Consider the following 27,892-nt stretch of genomic DNA (forward strand, 5'->3'; position numbering starts at 1 on the left):
ATGGTGTAAATGCTTACCCCGAGCTCTCATACTCTGATGGTGCATTCTCTTTGAGTTGTGCGCCTTTTGGCATCATCTGGTCCAACCCATGTGAGACTAGGCTCTAAGGAAAGCTGTCTCGGGTGTGGACCAATCAACTTCAAGGACAGTACATACATTATCAGAGTTATGTTTTTTGTTTGCATTATGACTGCAGGTATTGTGGTCTATGCAACCATGACTCCTCGTAAAAAAGGTGTCAGTTTTGTTGCCAGATAAAAGGGTAAAAAACCAATTATCAAATACATTTTCATTACATGATTATATTTAGCACTTCTTGTAACAGATTATTTACAGACTTATTGAGCGTATATTTCCGATCGTTATTGCGGTAACGCATTGTTTTTATACTGTCACACAGTTATATGATTATGTTACATTGTGTTGTGACATTTAAGTAACTTGAGTTTAAGCCCAAGTGAGGACAATGATGCTTTCAAGAACGGCAAGTGCACATTTGTCATGGTTAAGCATGTGCAATGTGACGTGAAATTATCTTATCATTCAAGACGTAATAAAATCAAGAAAAGCAGCACAATGAGCTATTAATGTTGCCACCTCAGGTAAATGTTTTCTCAAGGCAAGTGCACTTCGTTCCAATAAAAATAAACTAGTAAACTATTATTTTCCCAGGTAAGGATCACTGAGCTATATAGCTCTTTCAGAAGCGACCTGACCCACAGATGATAGCGTAACGAAGTGGTTTATCATGTGGAAATGTATAGCAGCCAAATACTCTAAACACACATATTAATTTGGAGGAAAAAACCGGAGGACCTGGAGAAAATCCACACGACCACAGGGAGAACATGCAAACTCCAAATATACAGCAGGCGTCATGGTCAGAATCAAACCCACGACCCCCTGTATATCAGGCAAAGTAGATAACATCACATCACCATAGCATCTCCATTTTTGATACTGGCTTTCTGAAGTTGACAGCTATTGAGGACAAACGATCATTGTCCTTGGCAGCCTTTACGTAATGGTGCCGACTGTGGTTATGGTCAGCTACTTTGCATGTCTTCGTTGCCTTGTAAGATGTGTCTCTGCAAGAATCCCTTTCTGACCAATATCAGTGAGGAAGAGTGGTAGCACATTGCTCAGCACACTGAAGCACGAACCCGGCTACCTCGGTTTTATATTGCTGGTCACGGTTAGCATCAGTGGCGGGTGATATTTGAACTTATCCTGGTTCGTACTCAGATTGTAAATGTTGTGGATTTTCTCTCCAACACACTAGTCACGAATTGGCACGTTCTGTTCACGTGACAAGCCTTGCTAGTTGGCTGTCAGGTGGTGGCGGGTTTAACGGCACATTTATACTTACACGATCTAACCCAAAAAACCTATGTGATGGATGATATTGATCGCGAAAGCCTCCGTGTTAAACAGTCCTGGGTCTCCACCTCCTCCAACCTGTACTGAGTAGCATAGTTGAAGAATGGGAAGAAAACCACAATGGTCGGTGAAATGTGGGGGAGCTTTCACCCAGAAGTGCAAAGGCGTGTATGTTGTTGCGTGTTATTAATCTATTTTAAACTCAACAAACAAGTCTTATATAATTTTAATATATCACGATGTTTAAACTGTAATCGGCCTTCACCGGCAGTGGAAATTTATTTTATATATGTGTAATTAAGAATCCACGATACAGTATATATCTCTAGATCATCGTCAAACTTTGATTCTCAATCTTGTACTATAAAGATACATGCCAAAAGAAGTGTGATATGGGAAAACCGTGATTCTTCTAATGCCAAAAAATCAGTCTTGATGCAATTGGTAAATGCATTTAAACAATGTATTCGCATACATACAACATACATTACAAAGGATCGCATAAGTATTACATTAGCACAGTGGGAATGGAATGCCATTACAAAATCGATATAAATTCGAAATTAAAAAAAAGTACGTCGTATATTTCACAGCAAAACAAAAATTAAATTCTACAAAATATATTAACATCAATGTAGAATGCCAACAATATTTTTATTCCAATGCTACTAGTTTGTAGTTGGCATTATGCTGAATATGCTCATACAGCAAACATCCCCCGACCCCACCACCACTTACGCATGAAACTGCATTTTCACTGGTCGACCAACGCAAAAAACTAAAACTTAACACATTCTGAAAGGACACTGCCAATAAAGAAAGAAAAAAATCATAACCTGAAATTCCCCCCCCCCTATAATGTTATATATTGATATATGTTTTAGACATTTATGTTGCGCATTTTTTTTTGTCCTCATAGGGAAGTGTTCTTGGTGCGTTATACCATAACTAAGCAGTGATGAACCAATACCCGCACCAACCATTGCCCAACCCATGTGATCCTCCATTGCTATGTTCGCTTTAATACATCAATTGCTGCTGGATAATATCGGTTTGGAAAGCCAAGAGATCGATGACTAAAACACGCGTGTTACTTTTTTTACGTGGAGAGACGGAACATAGATCCCTTTAAAGTATTTTTTATTTTTTTATTTTGTCCTATGGTTAAATCAATCAGATATTATTATGAATGTTCACAAATATTTCCAAACCCCACAGTCAACTGGTAGTAGTACAGAATATACAAACCTTTGACATTTACCAAAATATGTTACGAAGCCACGACCAGAGGTGTGGACTCGAGTCATGCGACTTGGACTCGAGTCAGACTCGAGTCATGATTTTGATGACTTCAGACTCGACTTGGACTTGCCTCATCATTGACTCGACTTGACTTGGGACTCGAGAGCAAAGACTTGAGACTTACTTGTGACTTGCACAACAATGACTTTGTCCCACCTCAGAGGTGTGGACTCGAGTCATGCGACTTGGACTCGAGTCAGACTCGAGTCATGATTTTGATGACTTCAGACTCGACTTGGACTTGCCTCATCTTTGACTCGACTTGACTCGGGACTCGAGAGCAAAGACTTGAGACTTACTTGTGACTTGCATAACAATGACTTTGTCCCACCTCTGGCCACGACCATGATTAAACATCGGAAAATGCACGATTGCCGGAAAGATACGCGACTTTTACGCAATTTTACATGGCATCAACTCTTGAACTCGGTGATCAAAAGAATGTACATTCAATGCCATGCAATGAACATGTATTTCTCCAAGCTTCTTCACTTATGCGTGGTTATGTGCAAAACTAGGTATGTGATGCAAAATCACTTTATTAATTCCAGTTGCAAGTGGTTAAGGGTACACATTGCTATGATAGAAAAACCACACACCTTTGTTGACTCTCATATATGGAACTAATTCTCAATAACAACTCAAACTAACAACATCAAGGAGTGTAGGGCTCATCTGCATTGCATTCATAAACTCCCGACAATCATTTATGGACCCTGTTCAACCAATACAAAAACATTGCACGTATAAAATCTACTAAAATAAGATAGGAGACTATATCTGATACGATTGCAGCAGCATAACAATTCTGTACACATCCTAACATTTCCAGTGAAATCTGACCTTCAATGTAAATTTCCTTTTGCACGAATTAAATATGATTTACAGTGTACTATTTTATATCAGTGGAATCTCGCATTATAATGAGGGTCATTTGATGTGAGGCACTTGGATATATGACATTTATTTTCACATCAACAGAGCGCTCTCATTCGCACCAGGAATTTTTTCTGTGACTCCAAAAAATCACCTGCGGATATTCAATGAATATCCGTGCCACGGTTGCAGACAAATTTTTTTAAAATTCCATAATGTGGTTTTACGTGCTTCGTACGGGTAACAGCACTGCGTTCTCGTTTAAATGTAGACATGTCACCCAATCGTGGGCTGTACAAGTCACCGTTGTACACAGTGCCATGGACCATATGGGGAGTTTCAAGCACGCATTCCAGTTTCGGTCCAGTACCATTTTGTGATTTGCTACTGTAAGGTAACATTCGCCTTGCTTCGACGGGATGAACTGTATTCACATTGTTTCGAGAAATTCTATGCAAGCCGGTTTATACGTTGAAACTTTTCACGATCTTATAGTGATATAAGCCCCTTTTTCACGTACTTTAATTATGAAAAAAATCTCGCATGAATATTACAACAGACAAATCAGCAATAAACATTTGTATAATGGCCAGTGGAGTGCGGTATTCTGTTTCTGTTCAAGCTTACGCACGAGTACATATTTGGCAAGAATGTTTTTTTTTACATGCGGCAGTTTAAATATTGCAACTGTTCAAGATAACATTCGTAGTTATGTAAGCCCTTTTACATATTACAAAAATAACATCGTATAGATTAATTCACAAATAAGTAAGTTGCACTTTTACACACATTCATATTTCACAGGATGTTTTAAAGACAATTGTAATTAAAGCATGACTCCTTTTCAGAGATGTAACGAATAATTTATATTTTCTTGACAATAGAGATATCGCACACACGCACGTTTATTTATTCGTTTCATTATTGAGCTTTCGCATGATGACGACTATATCACCCTGGATTTATCCAGGAAAGCTTCATTTATCCACAAAAGCTTTCAGCAGGATCCTGCATTGAGTTTTTTACCATTTATATTACGAGTGAGTGCTTTGCGTGTTTTGAGAATAAAGCAATAATGAAAATAATTGCACGTCATCTCATAAGTGAGTTTCAGTCGATTTTGTTTTTCTATTCATCGAGCCACGTGGCTAAATGTGTATGCTGTCTGTCCTGTCACAAATGGTGCATGGCAAGTTGACTGAGCACATCTTACGATACAGGCAATGGCACAGACCAATCCTCTCAGATGCGTTTTCAGGTTGACACACACAGCATGTTGCTCGGAACAATGTCCGATGTTTCGCTCGTGTGCTGGGAACGTCTTAATTAATTCCACATCAAGGAACTCCGAACACGTGAAGCGGGACGTTAGACATCTACGCAGGAGCACCTACGCAGGACAGTAGCGCAGAACTATCCTGTCATCAAATTCACGTCAGGGTCGCTGTGCTGTAGATATATTAAAAATTAAATTTATACATTTTATATATATGCATCAGGCACTTTCACAAAGTCAGATGTGTACTCGACAAAGAGTTCTTAGGTAATCGTTAAAAGTAACCACATTAATGATCACATAATCATTTAGGTTTTTATATATTTATATATTATTTTTAAAATCTATATTTTATAAAAACGTCAACGGCAGCAATCATTCCTTCATGAGTGCTTACACTTGTTTTGAGAAACACGAAAAAATACGTCATTTTAATTCACAGCAACGCAACTCTTTCGGAAACATTTGCACTCGGTGGACCGCTGAGGGATACGTGGAACCGCAAAAAAATCGTTCAGTCAAAAAGTGCCATGTGTCTCGACTCACGGACAGAAAATTACATTCAAATGGAGCAAATCCCTTTAAAATTTTACGTTTAAAGTTAACGGATTCCATCACAATTAACAACTCAACATAAAACCATCGCAAGCGAACCGAGGAAGTGCAAGGCCACCGACTGGTGCTGGTCATCTTGAGGATTGTCATGAGCTCCAGTCCACGGTGAGTCAGGGCGAGGAGAATGAATTGGTTCTGAGTAACAGGCAAGGATCGAATTTCGATTTAAAGCTTTCGTGACTGCAGGGATTCATCTTCTTGGTTCTTTCGGTAAAGTCACGTAGAAGGGAAATAATAAAATAATAAAAATAAAACATAATAAAATAATTATCACGACGTTTCGGCCACAACGCAAGCAGCCGTCCTCAGGTGAAGAACAGGTCTGTCGGAAAGACAACGGCTGCTTGCGTTGTGGCCGAAACGTCGTGAGAATAATTTTATTATGTAAATTTTTTATTATTTTATTATTTCCCTTCTACGTGACTTTACCGAAAGAACCAAGAAGAGGCAAGGATCGCTCTCTTTGGGACCCAAATTGCGTACGCGATTGCAGTCGATACACATTTACAGCCGCAGCGGGTTCGTCGTGAAATTGGAACGCATCCCTGGGTTAGGGAATCCTCCAGCTGGGCTGGATTCTGACCTCCGACTCGTTGAGGGTTCTCTGCCGGAGCCAGTGCTCCAGGCACTCCAACACTAGCGGGTAGCGCTGCATCTCGAATTTGTTGGCGAACAGATCGCTTCTCTTGGTCAGCCACTCCAGGTCACCCTCGCCGTACACACATATGTCCCGCACATAATGCCCTGAAACGAAAGCACACGTGTTCGGACAGGCACTGAATATTAACACGAGAAAATCGAATTGGTTACGAGTGAAAATGTCTTTTAATTTCTCACCTCATTGGTGGTAGTCTTCACGAAACCTCTTATGTGCAAAAGTGAACTAACGCCTGAGCTTTTTAGGAATGCTGATCCCAATAATCAGCTATGGCCAAGTCACATGAGATCAATTATAATTTTGGGTTGTTTTAGCATTTTGAAGTCCAACCTTACGCTGGATGTGAGTAGTTCTACACATGTTATGAAAGCTCGATAAATGTAGATAATGGAAAGCACATAACACCTGCCAATTATGTATCAATTATATGATTGAAGCCGATGTTTGATTCACTATTACATTTTTATCATGGTAACCCATATCCCATATCTAAAATTACTAGTATTTCGAGTCTTGCTATATTTCCCTCAGTTATACATCTCCACAGTCCAGGAGCTGTCCCTTTTTTGATATCTGTGAAGGGGCTGTGTTTACCGCTATAAGTGTAACGTTTTGAACTTCCTCCTGGCCACCTGAAATATGGTTTGATTCCTGGGATGCGTCATGTTTTTTTCCAGAGAGATCCACATACAATTCCTCCACTAGTATGTTGCTATCTCTGTCATGGGTTATGGGTCCATCTTTCTCCTCAAGGGAGACCATTTGCGAGTTTGCCAATCATCAAACTCCTTTTTGCCACCTTTGCTTGCTATGATATACAGTAATCGGTCATTGTTGCGTTGTGTTCCCTCCAATTCCTTTCTTCATTTGTTTTCTAATTGTTTCACGAGAGGTCTGTCACATTCAATCTATTCGGCTCGAGGCAAATGTGAACAAACAAAAGTTGTAGACTTCAACAAGTTCGCTAAATAATTGACGATATCGGATTTGAGAGACACAAGTGGAAAACAAATCACAGTTTGTCCTGCACTTCTAGGACCGTAATTTAAATTGGATCAGCATGAATATTATGATGGAAAAAAGAGCAGGTTGAACTGCTTTTGTAAATCTGAACTCAATTCGATTCGGATACAATTCATATAAACATTATCTAGAGATCCATGTTGAACTTTTGCACCGTGCGTAGCCAACCGTGCTAATCGGAAGTGCGTGGGGAGGACAACAAACTAAACGCAAAAAGCAGTTCTCAATAAATGAGTTTTCAATCGAGATTTAAAATCGCGTTGCTCCAATGGCTTCCTAATATCAGAAAAGTGTTCCAGACGGCCGCAGAAGCGCATTTGAAAGCGTGTGATGCGGTGACCGTCTTTGTTCGATGGCCAGCCAAAAGCCGCTGCTGTGAGGATGACGGAGGCTCACGTGATGTTTATGCTCCTTGACAAGATCAACAAGGTGTTGTGGTTCATTTAATATGGCACACGCCCAGTGTGTCTGCAGCAACAGGATGCATATTTCGGTATCGCGTTGGCCGATCCAAACCACGACGACAACAACAACAAGCCAGCGTTCCAGATCCATTACAAATGGACAGAGCCCCTTCCCCCGGGCCCCCGCGGCGTCACCACAACTGACCTTTGCACCCTTTGTGAGTTTTTTCACCGTCCCGCCACTTGACAGCACGGGTGTTGCCCTTCCAGCTAGGGTCCGTGTTCGCTCCGGGTGCATCTGCAAGAGGTTAAGAAGGTTTCGACCAAGTCAGATTAACTAATCGTTGGTGATCCCGTTAGCTCCACGACACGGTGGTATACTTGGACATCGAAGCAGTGCCAGATTCGGTTTTATGGGAGCCTGGGGTTGTCATGTTAGAGTTTCCCCCCTTGCCATTGTTAACACTACTCCATGCCCATTGCAAAACATTATTATTATTATTTACCTTTGTTATTTTCTTATCGTTTTTCTTTTAACGTAACACACGAATCATGACGCAAGATCAGTTGAAACGAACACAACTATGGTGCATTTAATTCTGGCACGTAACTTAGGCAGCAATACACACACTGCAGTGATGCGATAGCGTCAAGTTCCACATCGCCTCTAGGATGTATCAAGAGTGCTACGGTCCTGCATTTCAATCATTATGAAACAGCACAGTGTGTCTATGTATGTATGGCTACAGCCACTCAAAGCCCCTGCGATGATCTGGCCCTAACCGAGACGGGGAACACCCGTGGAGAGTAAGAATGCATGTACGTTGAACTTCTTTTTCGCACCGTACGTAGCCAACCGCGCTAAATCGGAGGTGCGGGTAAGGGTAACAAACGTTGTACCATGTCATGCAATCTGTGTGTGTTGGTACCTGGCAGGCTGTTGAGTGTCACAAAGTAGTGCTCATCGGGGCTGAATGTCTCCTGAGACCACTCCAGCAGGTCCTGCGCTTTCTTGTCATCGAGCACATACTGCACAAACTCTCTGGTCACTGCGTAGTACGCCGTTCCGAAACACAGATTTATGCCGTGTGGTGGAGGGCCTTTGGCAACATTGGTCCTAATCATCTGTTTCTTATCGTTGTCTACGACCTCCTTGTACACGTACTGGGTCCTCCATTTCATATGAGGGGGTTGAAAGATGCCCGGAGTGATGTTCTTCCCTCTCCACTTGTTCTTTAAGATCCGCACGATCTCCTGGTTTGTTCTCAGTGGGAAATCCTGACCGCACAGGTTCAGGACGTATTTCCAGGGAGTCGGTCTGGTCGCCAGGTCCTGCATGCAGTTGATGTCGGCTTTCAAGCGCGAAAAACCAGCGTAAACGACCGTCTCCGACCTGGAGGCCAAGAAGACATTGTCGAAGCAGCCTGCCAGTCTCTGCATCGACTCCTTGAAGTTCTCAGATGACTTCACATCCACGTGAATGCAGTAAATATTCTGTGGCATGTAAATGTTACGAAATAGAACGGCGAAGGTCTCAAACTCTTTGTGAACGGTGATGATGTACGCCAGTGGGAAATCTTGTTCTTCTTTGGACAGTGCCTCCGTGATGTAGCTCTGCTTCTCAATGAAAGCACTGCAATTGACATTCTCCTCAATGGCCATGATGGGCCTTTGGATCTCCTGGCAATGGGCCCTTAGGTCGTCGGTGAAGGTTTGTCCCTCCATCAATGCCAAGCACATCTCATCTGAGAAAATGTGGCATCTGACCACTTTGGGGCTTGGGAACAGAAATTCAGAGATGTTGTTCCCTTTGCTCTGCATGTAGATGCAGCTGAAGATGACGAGACTTGCCATCGTGCAATACATCAGCAGCAGACGCAGGGAATTGTCTGATGCCATGGCCAGTGTGTGGTGTGTGACTGAGATTTATTGCAAACCTGAATTCGCCAAGTTATCTGTGCTTGAAGGCTTCAGTACTTGCTTTGGTGCAAAATTCTGTCTCAATACAGGTGGCGACGTTTGGCAATTCTTGTGGCATGCAGTAAATCTCCCTTCACACTTTCTAATTTCCACTCACAGTGTACTGAACATCTGTTGGCTTCTGCATGCACATTAAAACATGGCAAAGAAGATACAACACTCAATTCCAGGTAGACGGTAGCTTCCATTGAAACATGTTTACGTGTAATGTCTTCTGTATAATTTTTGCTTGTTTGCTTTCGAACGGATGGTATTATTTAATATTTCCTAAAACAAGATGTAAAACGCATATTAACAATGCAGTCCATGCCATGGTTCATACATTAAAAACATGTTGCTAACCAGCATTTACTCCGTGATATTTCAGATAAGTGCCTTGGCTTTTTTTATGTTTTATTTCAGAAAAATATATATTATTACTCGATTAAAAGTGGATGTCATGATACTTAAAGTATTGGAAATGACGGCAGGAAACTCCTTTGACGGGAACACACTTCTTTTATTAAATCTTGACTTGTAACGATACAACGCGTGGCCTCTCTTCTTCACAGTACGGTCACCATACAACGGTACAACTCGTGACCTCTTCTCTCCGCTCCACACTTCTCTCAACTCCCGTAGATTCTGTGCTTCTGCTACACTCTTCCCTCGTCTCGTGTAGACTTTACGCCTCCGCTACACTCTCTTCAGTACCTATCTCGTGTAGACCTTATCCTCTCTCTGGCTACACCGTATGCATTACTCGGCTCGTGTAGACCTTACACTCTCTCTGGCTACACCGTATGCATTACTCGGCTCGTGTAGACCTTACACTCTCTCTGGCTACACCGTATGCATTACTCGGCTCGTGTAGACCTTACACTCTCTCTGGCTACACCTTGTACATTACTCTCCATTACTCTCCATTACTCTCCTCTCCGGGCTCTATCTCTGCACCTTCGTCTTCATTCCTAGATGGTTCCACTTCTTCCCCCTACTCCTCTGTGCATCACCTTATATATCCCTTCCTCCCGGGAGACGGAGCGGATGCGGACCTCAACGTCGGCACCGCTCCTCAGTTCCCCAATCACCACGCGCTATCTCTACGATCCGTTTCCGCCCAGCGCGTGTTTCCACTCCTCGACCAATCACACCGCGCTGCCACCCAATCACTCCCTCTCAGCGCGTCACCGGCACACAGCCAATCAGCAGCACTACCCCCACCCGCGCGCTGACGCCTGCTCCTCCCCGTCAGCGCGCGTCACCACACACACACATACGCGCTGGCACACGACGTATACCCCCAGCGCGTATCACCACTACATCACCCCCTCCCACATAGCTCGCAGCCGGCCCGGCTGCTAACAACAACCAACCGCAACGATAAGACGACAACCAAAACAACAAAAAAAAACCCCGTAACCCCCCAGTGTGCCCCGTAACATAACAACAACAACAACAACAAGAACTATGTACAAATTGACAACGAACACAAGAAAAGTCAACAACAACACAATACAAGCGAATTCCAGAAAACGAACGCGCCCAGCGTCCCTGCGACTACACGCAGTGACGAGGCGCTCCAACTGCCCCGACTCCTCACGAGGCGGGTCACGCAAAGTAGCACGACCTGGCGCGAGTCCGTCTGGCTGGTCCGTCGTATGGGGCGGGACACTGACGACCGTCCGGCGGTTCCGGCTGCTCCAGACGGCGCGGAACGGGCCTGAAAGGGCCGGCCCCGCCGCGGAGATCCGGCCGCCGGTGGTCGGCAGCTGTCAGTTCCGAGACACCTGGGAGCAGATCAGGCGAAAATACGTGTGGATCAGGCAGAGACATTTCCCCCTGTGGGTCGCCGGTCACGTCACACGCTCGGCCCTCACGACACAAGGGGAGGCCATATGTAGGCGAGAACGGTTTCAGTCGGGAGGGGTGAACGTACCAACGGCGCTTTCCCCACTTTATCTGAACGCACTGGGGCCGTGCAACGCGCACGACCTCCACGGGTCCCCTCCACGGTCTCAACAATTTAGGCGACGTAGCCAAGGGTGCCTGAGGGCAATGCAGCCAGGCCCTGTCACCTGGTTTCCATTCGTGCATGGACACCTTCCGTGCCCGCAACCGTTCATTAGCAATTTGGCGAGCCCGCGAATTAAGCCGTGCGGCCTCCCTCGCCTCTGTCAGCTTGTGAATATTAAACTTAATATGTTCTGCCAATTTAGAATTATTTCGTGGAGCGGACAGGCCAAGTTGCGTTTCCATTGGCGGGTCAGCTTCCCGACCATACATCAAATAGAATGGGGAAAACCCCGTAGCTGCATGGGGGGCCATTCTATACGCGGCAAGGACCCCCGGGACCTGCAGGTCCCAATCTACATGTGCCTCACACACCTGCTGGCACAGCATGGAAGTCAAAGTTTTATGAAGTCTCTCCACCATCCCGTCTGTCTGCGGGTGGTACGGGGAGGTACGCACCTTCTTGGTACCCAACAGATCGCACACCTCTTGCAACAATTTACTCGAAAATTTTTTACCTTGGTCGGTGAGCAGGCGTTCGGGAGCCCCCTTGTCCAGGACATAGCCCTGGACGAAGGCGTCCGTCACAGCCGCTGCCGACTGGTTAGCGAGAGGCCACGCCATAGGCCATCGGGTAAAGTATTCGACCCCCACTAACAAGTATTTATTCCCTCTCGGCGTGACTGGAAAGGGCCCCAAAATATCGAGTGCAACGAGCTCGTTAGTGCGCGAGACCTGAATAGATTGCAGCGGTGGATTAGCTGCCACGGGCGGTGGTTTACGTCTGGCGCACTCAACGCAACCCTTCAGAATATTTACCACATCACTTCCCATTCCCGGCCAGTAATAGTCACGCTGAAGCAGGGCAAGCGTCTTGTTAACTCCCAAATGCAAGAGGCGTTCGTGGGCCGCCAAACCAACCCTCCCCCTTACAGCGGAAGGCACCACGAGTGCGTTCCGCCGGGACAAACTGTCCCATCGTAATAACATGCCCTGCTTAAGTACATAGGATCCGGTGCGCTCCTGGTCCCCCTCGGGACCCCCCACCTTGCGGCGCAATGCTAGCAGCGAGCTGTCCGCCATCTGGAGACGGCCCCATTCGCTGAGCGACAATGAGAGCAGCGAGTCCCGACCCTGAGAGGCAGTGGAATCATCCACGATCAGTGCGCCCGCTGTCGCAGCCAGTGCCCTCATCTCCCCCGCAAGCGTCGGTTTACAGCGCGCCGATCCCGACAAACACGCGCATTCATTACAAGGCAACAACCGCGACAGGCAATCGGCATTTGTGTGTCGCAACCCCTTACGGTACGTAGTCGTAAACTGACAGTCCTGGAGGACTTCCAACCACCGCGACAACTGGCCCGAGGGTTGGGCGACCCTCAATGAATACTGTAGCGCCGCGTGGTCCGTTCGGACCGTAAAGTGACGACCATAGAGATATGGTCTGAACTGTTGCACAAAAAAGACAATGGCAAGCAGCTCGCGACGGGTGACGCAGTAGCGCTGCTCCGCCGGAGACAACACCCTACTACCGTAGGCGACAATTCTTTCGACACCCCCGACGACTTGGGATAGCACCCCCCCAATGCCCGTGTTGCTAGCATCCGTGTCCAGCAAAAAGGGACTCGTAAAATCGGGATAACACAAGGGTGGGGTACCCACCAAGGCGTCCCGGAGGGAGCGAAACGCGGCTTCCTCCTCCGGTCCCCATTTGAACTTCACTCCCTTCGCCGTTAGAGCGTGCAAGGGTTTTGCAATAGTGGCGAAGTGCTCAACGAACCGCCGGTAATAAGAAGCAAACCCGATGAAACTACGCACGTCGGAAACGGACGTAGGTGTCGGCCAAGAACCGACACAATCCGTCTTCGCGGGATCGGTGGAGATCCCCGAAGAATCGACAATGTGACCCAAGTATCTAACCGACTTACGAAGGAGGTGACATTTGGCCGGTTTAAATTTTAGTTTAGCCGATCGCATGCGCAAGAACACCCCTCTCAATCGCTGGAGGTGTTCTTCAAATGTTTTACTGAAAACAATGACATCATCCATATAAATCAAGCATGTATCCCACTGCAAGCCCGACAAAACCAACTCCATAAGTCGCTGAAACGTCGCTGGAGAGGAGTGAAGTCCCATGGGTAACCGGTTAAACTGGAACAGCCCCCCTGGAGTCCGAAATGCTGTCTTAGGTTTCGACTCTTCGTCGAGTGGCAACTGCCAAAACCCCGATAACAAATCAAGAGTCGAAAAATATCGCGCACCAGACAATGCATCGAGGGACTCATCCATCCTGGGGAGCGGATACGCGTCAGCCACAGAGATCTTATTCAGGCGACGGAAATCAACGCAGAATCACAGGGACCCGTCCTGCTTCTCAACCAGCACAATAGGCGCTCCCCACGGGCTGGAGGAGGGCAAAATAATGTCGGCTTCTAGCATTTCGTTAACAGCCGACTGAACGTGTTCCTTCTCCGCAGGACTCAGGCGGAAGGGATTTAGCCTGACCGGCGCCGCATCGCCCGTTTCAATGTGGTGGTGCAACAACTCCGTGCACCCAATGTCATACTTATGTTTACTGAACACATCAGAAAATTCTATGAGCAACTCGCGCAGCGCACCCAACTGCACCGCCGACAAACCGTCCGAGGCGGCGCATAGCGAATAAACCCACTCAAGGTCCTCCCTTAGCTCAACGTTCTGCGTGGGGCTCGAGCCCACCTGCGCAACCAACCCATCATCCACAGGGACCCGCGCCGCGTGAGCCAGCACGGTGCCCTGTTGAATGACAGCTGGCCGCGACCCCGCGTTCAAAACCATTACAAACGGATCCCTGTCAGCCCGCACCAAAGTGTGAGCCACCGATAAATCAAGACCCCCGACAGCCTTGTAAGAAGGAGCCAAAAGCATACTTTGTTCCGAAGCCTCCCTCACCCACGGTTTCCGCAGCCGGAGGGGAATTAACATCTGTGAACCCGGGGGCACATGCACGGTCTGTGTCGCCACCGCTTGTATCGTAGCGCACGCCGTCCGAATGTCAGTAGGGCTCGTTAAAAATGCAATCCGGCGACCCGATGGCAGTTCAATGCATCGTTGATCGATAAGAATTTTAATGGGCATTTTAGCCAAAAAATCAGTGCCCAAAAGACAAGGAACCGCCAAAGAAGACGAAACGAAAACGGGTCCCGACAATTTGATATCTCCAATGCAAATGGACGCCCTAATCTGACCGATAATGCCCAACGATCCCCCATTAGCGGCGTAAAATGGCACATCCACCGGGAGCAGCGGACGACATTGGACTGGAAGAATATTATAAATGAGGTCCGATATAATAGTTGCCGATGCCCCCGTGTCCACTAACACCCTAATCTCGACCCCATCAATAGATCCCGTAACAACAGACGAACCCGCCGAAGCAGCCACAATTCTATGCCCCAATTCCGCCCATTCAATATCTCCCTGGTCCCGGCCGAACCCCCCTGGCCGAACCGAATCCCCGAACCTTAACCGGCCCTCCTCCGCCGCGACGCGGCGTCCCATGTGTGTCGAGCATACAGACCGAGCGTGTGAGGTGCCGCAACTTGCCGGGGATTGTAGAGATGACTTGGGCTCTCGGTCGTCGTCCAGCCGAGCCCCCATGGCGCGCTGACGCGGAGCGCGGCACCCGGACGCCACGTGGCACCGGAGGCCGCAGTTATAGCACGTGACGAGGGTTGGAGTAGATCTCGGCTGCTCCGACTTTCGGCCTGATCGCAGAGGCGACCGAGCCCCCGGCCTCCAGTCCCCTGGTCGTCCCGCGGCGAACGCCTCCTCTCGTGGGCTGACGACTTGGGGTTCGGTGACCACCGAACCCGGAGCTGCGACGACGGCAGCGTTGCAACCAACTCCTTGTTTCCGTTGTAGGGCCTCGTGCGCTTGAATACTCGTGGCGACTCTCAAAGAAGAAATATCAATCTCGTCAGCTGTGTTGATGGGGACCCCCAGGTCCTGCGCCAACTTAAGCAGCTGCTCCAAAACCATCGCGTCTTGGCCCTCCTCGTCCATCCGAGGGAACGCAGCATCGGCAAGAGCCAGCAACGCCGTGCGATAGGCCAGCGCGGTCTCCGTGGCCGCTTTCCGTCTTGCGTAGAAATGATGGCGGCACGCCGAGGGAGGTCCGTAGACCCTGGCCAATAGACCCAGCGCATCCTTCAGCGTGGAACGGTCCGACTTCCGTGCGGACCTGAAGGCCGCGAGCGCGTCGTCGTCCAGCATGGCAGGCAACGCCCGCAGCGCCGTAGCATCGGACCACGCGGACATCTCTTGATGCGCCAAAAACCTTCGCTGAAATTGGCCCCAGTCTCCGCTTTCCGCCTTGAAGGCTGACAACGTGGGCAGACGCTGCTGAAAAATGAAGTCATCCGCCTCGTGGTTCCTCTCCGCCTCTCCGTCGGTGTGTAAGATGGCGGCTCCAGCGGCAGACGTAAAATGGCGAACCCCATCGCGCGCCGATGACGTCGATGCGCGCGCTTGGGACCCCACCACCACGTGGCGCTCGCCGTTCCCGCCAAAAGTAGGCCCAGGCGCAATGGCGGGAATCCCCCATTCGATTTGGCGGGAATCTGCGGGGCGACCTTGTAAAATGCTCCTCCCGACGAGCTGATCTCCGCCAAGATGGACGCGGCGGCGAGCAGCAACTCCGCCAGTCGGGAGTGCGCCTCACGAAGCACGGCCTCGGTCCCCGGTCGCTCGCCCGGCGCCGTCGACGGATCCTGTAGCGTGGGCAAGTCGTCCTCCTCACCCCCCGCCACCAGCGGCCCCGAGTCGTCCAGGTTTTCCTCGCGGTCAGTCCCGTGGGTCCTACGGGTCTTCCTTGTCTCCATACTTGGAAGCCCGTTTCACTTCTGACGCGAGATGAAGTATTGGAAATGACGGCAGGAAACTCCTTTGACGGGAACACACTTCTTTTATTAAATCTTGACTTGTAACGATACAACGCGTGGCCTCTCTTCTTCACAGTACGGTCACCATACAACGGTACAACTCGTGACCTCTTCTCTCCGCTCCACACTTCTCTCGACTCCCGTAGATTCTGTGCTTCTGCTACACTCTTCCCTCGTCTCGTGTAGACTTTACGCCTCCGCTACACTCTCTTCAGTACCTATCTCGTGTAGACCTTATCCTCTCTCTGGCTACACCGTATGCATTACTCGGCTCGTGTAGACCTTACACTCTCTCTGGCTACACCGTATGCATTACTCGGCTCGTGTAGACCTTACACTCTCTCTGGCTACACCGTATGCATTACTCGGCTCGTGTAGACCTTACACTCTCTCTGGCTACACCTTGTACATTACTCTCCATTACTCTCCATTACTCTCCTCTCCGGGCTCTATCTCTGCACCTTCGTCTTCATTCCTAGATGGTTCCACTTCGTCCCCCTACTCCTCTGTGCATCACCTTATATATCCCTTCCTCCCGGGAGACGGAGCGGATGCGGACCTCAACGTCGGCACCGCTCCTCAGTTCCCCAATCACCACGCGCTATCTCTACGATCCGTTTCCGCCCAGCGCGTGTTTCCACTCCTCGACCAATCACACCGCGCTGCCACCCGATCACTCCCTCTCAGCGCGTCACCGGCACACAGCCAATCAGCAGCACTACCCCCACCCGCGCGCTGACGCCTGCTCCTCCCCGTCAGCGCGCGTCACCACACACACACACGTACATACGCGCTGGCACACGACGTATACCCCCAGCGCGTATCACCACTACATACTCATCAAGAGCAAGTAGAACGCAGAGGCACAATGCAATCACATGAGTTCTATGTCCCGCCTAAAAGTGTAAATAGATTAATAATGTGTCTACATTTTGTAAGGACAAATTAGCATTTCAATTTCCTCATAAACTACTGCCGGAAATGTCGTAAGAGCAAGTGCAACTCATTATGTTTGAATGAGTCAAAACATGTGCGTTCTATTAGAGTCAACTTCTTGAAATTATCCAGGGTAATAGCGGCGACGAGTGGTCCGGGTTAACACAAGACCGCCGATGATGTGAAATATTTCTAAATTAGGATGTAACGCGTGCATAGAATGGGAGCGAAGACGTAGAATGATGCATCGTTTCTTAAAGTAATCGGTAACTTGTGTCACGAGTGAGGAGCAGCTCGTGTTAGAAGTAAGAGGTGCAAATGAGCATTAAATACCCTTATATTTAGAGTCCATTGTCCTCAAGCACAGTAATTCTTTACAACCCAGTTCATCTGCTGACAAGTAACTGAGGTTTAACTCAAGGCCGTAGCCATGGAAACAACATTGGGGGACCCCCCCCGCCCCAGAAAAAAAAAATCTAAATTTTAAAACGAATTTCCTGCCATTTCCTGCCTAAAATATTAAATAATTCACCAACACATGGGATGGACTTTTTATTTTATTTTTTACAATAATGTCTAATGGTGTATTGTATTACATTGCTCTGTTTTTTATTTTTTACCTTTTCTTGTTTCATTGTATGTAATGGCAGAGATTAGGGATTAATAAATTACAACCATAACCACAATCATATAAACAGAAATGTATTTTATAGCAATATATTGGGAGGGGAGGACGTTTTATATTGGGGGAAATGTTGGGGGACATTAACTGTATATTAATTACATAACAAGAATTGTGCATTTGCAAGTTTTCAAAAAATATTTATAAATGATGACTGAAACCCATTTAGCAGCGTGGATTATCACGCAGACATCATAAGCGGTAATGAGGCCTTGGTAGAAAAAGGGATAAAGACTACCCGCATTTGAAAATGGTGATGTTAAGTACTCAATCTTGAGGAATCAGCACAAGTACAGTAGTGTGCAGGTGCAAACCATCAGGTTCAATGAAGATAGCAATGATTTAAAGTAAAAGTAGCGTTGCTTTGTATCTTAACAGCAAAAAAAAAATACTTGCAGGTCAATAAATGTCCCACGAAATTGGAAAATATGTATTGACCGTCGGCCGTTTCCTGTTGGCTTGAGCAATCGTCTCTAAGCCTCTCTCTCTCTCACAATTGCTGAGAGAGAGGCACCGAGAGGATTGCTGTTTAAATGCTCTAGACTCTAGAGCCTGCTCTGTACACTGTGTACAATTACAAAGCCACAGGGAATTCTGTGACTATGGATGTCCCCCTAGCGACGAGAAACGCGGGAGTTTACTGACAATGTCCACGCTGATAATAATGTGTCACTGAAGCTGAAAGCGCGATATTTTTTTAAATGGTTGTGATGTTTCACGAGTGACTGCGGCCATTCAAGAGCTGCTTTCTCATGCCCTATCTGTTATAGCCATCGGTCTGGCCGAGGAAACTCTGAGCAGGAAATAAAGACGACACTATAATGCAGTAATGCATATCCGCACTTGAGCAATGTGATAGTATGTAAAGCACAGTAGGGCCAATTAACTGCATGGAATGTTCTGTTCTTTTGTAAAATGTTTTGTTTTATTATAGTCTTACCGGTTAACAGGAAATGGTGACTCGGTAAATGCGCTGGCAATGTTGAATTTGCTTTAATTTGATGCTCCAAAATGTTCTTTAAAAAATATATATTATCAACGTGTCCCGGTAATTTTACTTTTCTAATAACAAAGGACAATTTACATTTATAGATAATCTTAAATGCAACCCGCAAACTAATTATCTGGAGCATAATGGCCAAAAATGAGTTAATGTTTGAAATAAAACATCAAGCCGTACGCCCAGAAATTTTTCCATTTGCCGTGTTCGCAAATTACTATTTTAATTTGAGGCTAATTATTATAACATTTTACAATTATTCACTCTTGTCTAATTATATAATACCACTCACCCTACGCAGGGCAGTAATGATTATCGGCGTTTAAAACGCTGACAAGTGCACTCGAGTGAGAAACCAGCAGAGTTCAGTTTAACACGTAGGCTTTCGCAACCAATATCATCCGTGATACAGGTTTTTTTGGGTTAGCGTAAATATATAAATGTGTCGTTAAACCCGCCACCACCCTGATGAAGCTAGTTGTAATTACTGGCGAAACGTCGTACTCAGACTGTAAATGTTGTGGCTTGGCTCTCCAACACACCGGTTAGTTCTGTACTAGTATACTACACTATACACTACATTATACACTATACTCTACACTACACACTACACTACACACTAGTGCTGTACTAGTGACGAATTGGCCAAGTTCTGTTTACGTGACAACCCTTACTAGTTGGCTGCATCTGGTGGTGGCGGGTTTAACGACACATTCATATATTTACGCGATCTAAGCCAAAAAAAAAGCTGTATTACAGCAGAGGTCAGTTTCCACCTCTGGCTAACAGCAGTTGGTGAGTGGGTAGCCACCCCTCAACAACTTCGCATTCGGCGTAAGAATTTAAAACCCCTATGGTCGACACAGTTTGCTAAGAAATCCTCCCCCAGCAGGGATTGAAACAGAGCTGTAAAGTATATGAAGTCCATGATAGAGGTTTTTTGAGTTAGTGCGCGTGACTGTAAATGTGTCGTTAAACCCGCCACCACCCGACACAGCCAATTAGTAAGGTTTGTCACGTCAATAGAACGTGTCAATTCGTCACTAGTACAGCAGCACGCCGGTAAGTAAACCCACAACATTTACAATTCGAGTATGAAGTTTCGCCAGTCATTAACAAAAAAAACCTCTAATATGGATAATATTGGTCGCAAAAGCCTAAGTGTTAAACCAAATTACATACAGTATATTAGTAATCGTATTGATAGATGCTTTGTGTTTTTGAAATTGCTTTATTAAATCTTATTGGTTCTTTCGGTAGAGTCACGTAGAAAGAACCAAGAAGATGAATCCCTGCAGTCACGAAAGCTTTAAATCGAAATTTTGCTTTATTAAATGTTTTTATACGTGGCTTGCCAACGCATATTTGCATTGTTCACTACTGCCAACATCTTTTTCAGGAGGCGTTGGGTAGCATTTAAACGGAGAGCGTTGTCCAATAAGCTCTGCCACTTCTCAAGTCGTTTCTCTTCTCTTTCAAAGTAGAAATTGACCGCCTCGACTAACCACGAACACACACACGCACGTACGCTATATCCCACGGTGGCAACATCTGCTATGAATGGATATTAGCAACACCGGTTGCTATGGGATTACGCGACAAGCTGTGCGCGCATTACTCGGATTATTATAATTCCAAATCGTAGACTCTCAACACACACAAAAAAAACTCTTGGGCCAACAAACCATAACGACCTCCCTGCACGCACATGCGAAAAGCCACACGCGCTCGAACAGCACGAACATCACCACCACCGCCACCACGTACAGCGCTACAAGGCACAAGACGCACCTGTTGAGAGAGACAGAGGAGCCAGGAGAGAGCAGCGGTGGTGAGGACGTGATGACGCGAACAACCATCCTCACCTGTGCGACACGAGGTCAACGTGTTCGAAGGTCGTTCGCTGTTCGTGCGCTGTGGATGTGAGTTGGGGGGGTGGGGGGAGGGCTTTCTTTTTTTTTACACGCTTTTATGGGTGGAGGGTTCCCCCTGGAAAAGCAACCGGCTAGAGATTGTCGAAAGGTCCGCATAGGAGTGGGTTAAATATTGCTGCACTCTACGGGCTGCTGTTATCGGTACTCACCACTGATTCGCTCCCACTTACCACGGGGCGTCCCCCTTACTGCTTTGCCTCTCTCTGCCTTCTTTTGGGGGGGAGGGATGATAAGTAAATAAATAACGGTGGGAATGTGCCCGCTGTGTTGCGTGTTCGCCGAATGGAGAAGTCCTAAAATAAATTTTGAAGCTGTTGAATTTTATATTTTCGGATTTAAATTGTGTCATACGTTGGCGGTTATAACCCGGCAGACGAACGTGTCTGTTAGGTAGGAAGGAAGAAAACAACACCTGCCAAAATTGTAATATGTAATAAAGAAATGGCATACTGTATTTCAAAGTAGAAAATTTATGAAAAATTTGGGCTTTTATAAATGCTCCATTTTTTAAGCGTTATAAATATAATTACAGCCACTTAGAATGAATTTCGTTACTTTTTTCGTGTAATCTAGGTGCAGCTTTTCCATTTTTCATCAATCGTTTTTATTATTCCCAAATACCGTTTCGTTTTATTTAGGTATTTGTCTCGCATCAATTTTCAATGAATACAATATTTTGTATACCGTAGTCTAAAAGTGCGGAGCACAGTGATATTTAATATGTATTATAGTCTTTTTAAATCCTTTACATTAAGTTCACTTGCTTGCTTGCTTGCGTGCTTGCGTACTTGCTTGCTTACAACCGTGCAAATCTTTCGGTCGTTTTTAAACCCACTTCCCGTGATCCAATCGAGCTGACATTTTGCACACAGACTCGTTGTGCGTGACAATTAATTTTCGTGAAAATTTTTTTCCAAAATTTTACACTGTTTAGGGAAAAAAAATTCAATATTTAATTACCAATTGCTTAATGGTGGCAGACAATCATCTGACCCATAGGTGGCAGCCATCTCAAGCCAGAGGACGAGAGGACTCCAGCCGCCACGCATATAAAGGATTTATAGTGAAAAACTTTGTTTTTACGGGTTAATTTTTTCCAGACTCTGACCTATAACGTTGTGTCTATGCAGAGGTATTGAACAGTTTTCACCTTGCTCACGTGATTTGTTTGCCTCTACATTTAATATTATTTTGTTCCCGTAAAAAATAGAAATATACAGTATGTGCAATCAGAGGCTTAATGGGTTTGCAATTGATTGAGTCAGTTTCATCGCCAATTTTGAACAGAAGAATGTTGAAGTAGTTCACTTACGTGCAAACATGTAGTAAATGTGTAAGTCACCTGATTTTGTCCCAACAACTGATGATATCCACAGTTTACACCATCTTAATCCAGCACTTACCATTATATCATTAAGGGCGGCGTTAACCATCCAAAATTAGCTCATGACAGTGTGACAACCAGTGAGAGTGAACTATTGGGAATTATTGAAGAATTGAATGACGCAGTCTACAAAGTGGGGCTCAAATGCCAATAATGATGAAAATAAGAAATCTTGTAGTTCAAGATTCTCTCGACAATTACAAACATCTGCTGGAGGGACTCCACTGTAACATCCATCAGATTATGTATTGCGGTTATTCAATGTGGACCAGGATCAGGGTGTTAAAAAGCAGGCGAGAGAGGAAGTCGGGGTGTTTTTGGCAAACTGAAATCAACAATGAAAAGCGACGTACCAGTGTGCCTGAAGAATAACGATCAACAAACTATATCGGTTACCTGCAAGTGAAATATTGACATTGACAAAAAGAACGGACGGAGCAAACAGCTTGCAAGTGTGCAAAAAGAAAGAAAGCCCCTGGAGAGACGCATATTTGGGATTACACCTCGTGACAGGAAGAGGAACAGACGGGTCAGAGAATATCTGCAAGATATCTAATTGACTGTGAGGAAAATTTTGATTTAAAGCTTTCGTGACTGCAGCTATTCATATTATTGGTTCTTTCGGTAAAGTCACGTAGAAGGGAAATAATAAAAATATAAAACAAGAAAATTCTCACGACGTTTCGACTGCAACACAAGCAATCATCATCAGGTGTGCAATCTACAGCAAGAAAATTTTCTTTCACACGGTTGGCTGCTACGTACGGTGCGAAATGAGTTCGCCATGCGTACGAAGACGAGAGATGCAGCCATGAGATCACCAAGACGTGAGAAATAAAATAATAGCCTCTATTTTATAAAGCGCTTTACATATCGAAGTATCTCAGAGCACTTCGATATGGCGACGACTTAAAGAGGTCTTCATACAGCAGTGGATAAATGATGGCGGATGATATGCTATACTCGTCATTGCAAGTATGAATGCATTTATGGTGCACACTTGGGATATATTTTGTTTAAAGAATACTTTTTTTTGTGACGAGGGCTATAAAGTTATAGCTTTTGATTAAAAAAAGTGTCATTAATCAATGCACTTTGTGTGCAAGTGTGCAGAATGCGGTAGCCCTGACTGACTGAGCTCACTTGTGAATAGACGCGGTGGAAACACGGCGATTCATTTATAGATAGCCCCACTGGTTTCCAAGCGAGCCTGGTTACAAGCGATATTTGTGTGTTAGATGGGAAATTGTGTGGCCACCCCTGGTCCGCCTCGAACAACACCCACTGGACTCTCTTTGTTGGGGGGGGTGTTACATAAAGCACCGCGTGTGTACTCTTTGTTTTTTTCGGTAAAGTCACGTAGGTAAAAAATAAAATAAATGAAAACAACTCAATTAAATCACGACGTTTCGGGCGCAACACAAGCGTCCGTTATCAGGTGGGAAAGCGTGGCCTGCTGCCGATGCAGACTGTTTGAGAAATGTGACGTCACATCAAAATGCGCAACTTTAAATAAATATAGACAACACGTTCTCCTTAATTAAATATACTTTTTGATAAATATTTTGTCCTACAACATCAAAGTGCAGCGCCACATTAAATACGCACTACAATAGTTTTAAGCGATTTGAAGCATGTTTTATTTTTGGGGGAGTGGGGGCAGAGCTTTGTGACGTCATATTTGAGGGGGGGGGGGGGTCTGACTTTTTGTGACGCCGTGTGACGACGGTGGGGGGGGGGTCAAAATCGTCCAAAATTGCGTGACGTCATTTATGGACGGCCCCCAGGGTCACTCCCAGGTCACTCTGGCAAATGTGACGTATTACGGTGCTTTAGAATTCTCACCTGGTTCAACAAACTACACTTGCAGTCCACGTACAAAATGGCAACATTGGGATGAAATTGTGGATGAGTGGAGAAATATGTCACCGGTGACGATGTGACCGTGCTAATGACTTTCTGTGGATTTTTCATCGGCGCACATTCAAACAAAAAAAAGAACGTCAGCTCTACGCCACGTGACATTTTATTGATTCGGAGCATGGAAACAGACGGCTGACAAAAAAAGAGAAATAATGGTAGGTTTTTACCCTTTTAACTGGTACAAAACTGACACCTTTATTCAAGGCATCATGTTTGCAATGACCACAACACAAGTAGTCAATAAAGCAAACAAAAAGAAGCAACTCTGATAAGGATAATAATATGCACTGTCCTTGAAGTTGATTGGCCCACACCCGAGACGGCTTTCTTTAGAGCCTAGTCCCCATTGGTGTAGGGCCAGATGACACCACACCAGAAGTACGCCTTCTGGTGTCATCTGGCCCTACACCAATGGGGACTAGGCTCTAAAGAAAGCCGTCTCGGGTGTGGGCCAATCAACTTCAAGGACAGTGCATATTATTATCCTTATCAGAGTTGCTTCTTTTTGTTTGCTTTATTGACTACTTGTGTTGTGGTCATTGCAAACATGATGCCTTGAATAAAGGTGTCAGTTTTGTACCAGTTAAAAGGGTAAAAACCTACCATTATATTTTGCCACTGGTAAAAGAGATCTCATAGTGTAAAAAAAGAGAAGTTAACGCACACGTCAAGCTGCGATAAAATACACAGCAACGTTCTAAAGGACTGTATATCGATAACACCCGAGGGCTTGTGACAACTCCAGTTCAACGCCGGGTCAGTTTAAACATTCCGCGGTGATAGGGGCCGTCCATAAATGACGTCACACGATTTTAGACGATTTTTGACCCCCCCCCTCGTCACACGGCGTCACAAAAAGTCAAACCCCCCTCAAATATGACGTCACAAAGCTCTACTCCCCTCCCCAAAAATATATAAAACACGCTTCAAATCGCTTTAAACTATTGTAGTGCGTATTTAATGTGGCGCTGCACTCTGATGTTGGAGGAGAACACATTTATAAAAAAAGTGTATTTAATTATAGAACGTATTGTCTGTATTTATTTAAAGTTGCGCATTTTTACGTGACGTCACATTCTCAACCCCCCCCCTCGTCACACATCGTCACAAATGTCTGACCCCCCCCCCGTAGGTGTGTGACGTCATTTATGGACGGCCCCATATTGCGTCATATCGGTGTCAAATAAAATGACAAGAGCGTCTCTACGACGCGGGCCCAGATGATTTTGCTCGAATTTCTTGTCTTTCCTCACCGCGCTTGCTCTGCTTCTCACCTGGGGAGGTTCTTCTCTCTTCGCCGCCGCTGCTGCTTTGTCTGTTGTGCTTCGCTCAGGTCACCACCCCCTCTAAACCACGGCCCTTTCGCGTGAGTTTGTCAGATCGGAGCCACCCGACCAGAGCCGTTCAAAAGCTTTTTGGGGATGGAGGGGGAGGAGGGAGGCGACTGGAGGCCCCCCCCTCCCTCCGCCTATAGTCTGCGGGGTTTTTTTTTCAATGAAAAAAATAATAGACAGTTGATGTGGACATTCTTACATTCTCAAGCATTTTTGGGGTGCCTTTTTATTATTAAAATAAAGGTGCAAAGTCATCTGTTCCTATTTAAGTTAGTATGACATGTTTCTTAATATCGTTCATTTTCACCGCCAATTTCGATGTTTTTTTACCCTGCTAGTTATTTCTTTATTGCTTAATTCCATTTCAATACGTCATTACATTTCAGATTGTAAAAAAAAAAACTTGACTTCATATGCACATATACTAGATTCTCAAAAGTATATAGATATATTGATGTTTAAAAAAATAAGTACCCTGTTATATATTCTTTAAGTAGTGTACAGTATATTAAAATGTGGCAGTTTGTTTAGTGACATAACAATCAATACCCGGGCTCATGGCCTGGAGTGCGCTATCAAGAGCTTACAGCTGGCAACACCACTTAAAATATAGCGCAGCGTGCTAATCACAGCGCCACCACTCCACCAGTTGTCACTCGTGACTGATAACTAAATGTTCCATGGGACGAAAAGTAAGAGTACTCTGTGTTTAAGAAAGTTGGGCACTGATTTAGCTGCTGTGCCGAGTAGACCCTATTAATATTTGTAATGGAAATTCACCTGTTCAACGTAGCAGCCATTTTGGTATCAGTTGTCTTTTTGAATATCTATTAGTTAAAGTTACTCCCAGCAAACTCTAGGGACGCCTTTAATTCCTTCACGTGGCAAGGCTCTACTGGTAGCACTTTCGGAAGTCGAAAGTGCAAAAGTGAAAATGTAGGCTCATAAACAGAGATTAAACATTAATTCGAGCATTGCACCACATTTACACACCTATGTTTTAACTCCCGATGTAAAATATTAAATAAATATTTTACTAGTTTTATTTACCAGGTAAGGCCCACTGAGCTACATAGCTCTTTTTTGTAAGCAACCTGGCTACAAATGATAGCTCAACGAAGTGGTTTATCACGTGGATATTTATAGCATCCAAATACCCTAAACGCATGTTGATTCTAAATGTGGAGGGAAAAAGCAGAGGACCCAGAGAAAAATCCACGTGACCACAGGGAGAACATGCAAACTCCAAATATACAGGCGTCAGTATTGGGATCGAACGCATGACCTCCTGCATACCACACGAAGCGGTTAACATCTCGCTACCGCGGCACCCATTGTACTTTAAGTAGTATTATAAAACATCACTGTGTTAATGATTACCATTGAAGTAACATCCCAGTCAACTTGCCAATGTTAGACCAACGTTGACATTTCGTTGCAACCGTTGGATCAACGTTGGCCCAATGCTTGTCCAACGTTCCATGTTTGATAGGGAGGCATTGAATCAAGATGTGGTCACAAAAAACACAAACACAGCAGAGCAGCTCATGTAGTGACACGCACAGCCTCTCGTGTACCAGGTTCGACACTAGTCCAAGGCTCCGTCGGTGAGAAAATCTTTAAACAGTTGCGGTCACGTGCGCTGCAATACTTGAGCACTGGCTGAAAGCTGACGCACGAGAAATCCACTCCTGAACATCTTGGGGCCTGTTGAGTCGTTCCCCTTTTGTCGACGCGTTTGACTCTCTTTCCCCACCCGAAACTTACCGCTCACCGCTCTTCATTTATTGTCCTTTCCCTGCATTTGCGTGCTCACGAAAACCTACGTTATTTAAAGTCTTTTCATGTTCTCACCTCTCTCTTCCTTTCGTTTGTATTGATTTTTTCTCCTTTTGTTTGATCATGACGAATGACAACGCGTGTTGTGGTGCCTGTTGTCCGGATGCCACGTGCCTTGGTTCTATGCTCGTCCCTATTTGCACTTATCGTTGCGTCTTTTTAGTGAGATCGCTACATTCATATTCTTGGATCTTTCGGTAAAGTCACGTAGAAGGGAAATAATAAAAACATAAAAAATGTTATGTTTTATTTTATTTTTATTATTTTATTATTTCCATTCTACGTGAATTTACCGAAAGATCCAAGAATACGAATCCCCGCAGACACGAAAGCTTTAAATTGAAATAAAAAATCGCTACATTCATTGGCTTGCTAAAAATGTAAACTTGAGCCAAAGAGTGACCAACGTAGAAGTAAGAAAAAGGTCGCACG

At 45.4% G+C, this 27,892-nt stretch overlaps 1 protein-coding gene across 4 annotated transcripts; it reads right to left on the minus strand.

The window, feature by feature from the left end:
* Positions 1 to 1,825: 1,825 nt before the first annotated feature.
* On the minus strand, positions 1,826 to 21,060 carry GCNT2 (glucosaminyl (N-acetyl) transferase 2 (I blood group)). 4 transcript variants are annotated; one of them, XM_078593605.1, is made up of 4 exons: positions 20,912 to 21,060; positions 8,464 to 9,635; positions 7,740 to 7,832; positions 1,826 to 6,193 (listed from the first exon to the last, which is right to left on the minus strand). In XM_078593605.1, the coding sequence occupies exons 2-4, from the start codon at positions 9,431 to 9,433 to the stop codon at positions 6,000 to 6,002; spliced, it is 1,257 nt and encodes a 418-aa protein (XP_078449731.1). In that variant the 5' UTR covers positions 9,434 to 9,635; positions 20,912 to 21,060; the 3' UTR covers positions 1,826 to 5,999. The 4 variants fall into 4 exon arrangements, with proteins under 4 accessions (XP_078449731.1, XP_078449729.1, XP_078449730.1 ...); XM_078593603.1 differs by having other exon boundaries at positions 8,464 to 9,781; XM_078593604.1 differs by having other exon boundaries at positions 20,838 to 21,060.
* Positions 21,061 to 27,892: the final 6,832 nt, after the last annotated feature.

Source organism: Lampetra planeri, chromosome 4 (genome assembly GCF_965212315.1).
Source record: "Lampetra planeri chromosome 4, kcLamPlan1.2.h2, whole genome shotgun sequence".
Classification (NCBI taxonomy): domain Eukaryota; kingdom Metazoa; phylum Chordata; class Hyperoartia; order Petromyzontiformes; family Petromyzontidae; genus Lampetra; species Lampetra planeri.

Coding starts and splice junctions, on each gene's coding strand:
- GCNT2 (XM_078593605.1), bottom strand. CDS start 9,433: ATGGCATCAGACAATTCCCTGCGTCTGCTGCTGATGTATTGCACGATG. Junction 7,833..8,463: donor GACACTCAACAGCCTGCCAG/GTACCAACACAC, acceptor AACCTCTTGCAG/ATGCACCCGGAGCGAACACG. Junction 6,194..7,739: donor AACTCACAAAGGGTGCAAAG/GTCAGTTGTGGT, acceptor CTTTCGTTTCAG/GGCATTATGTGCGGGACATA.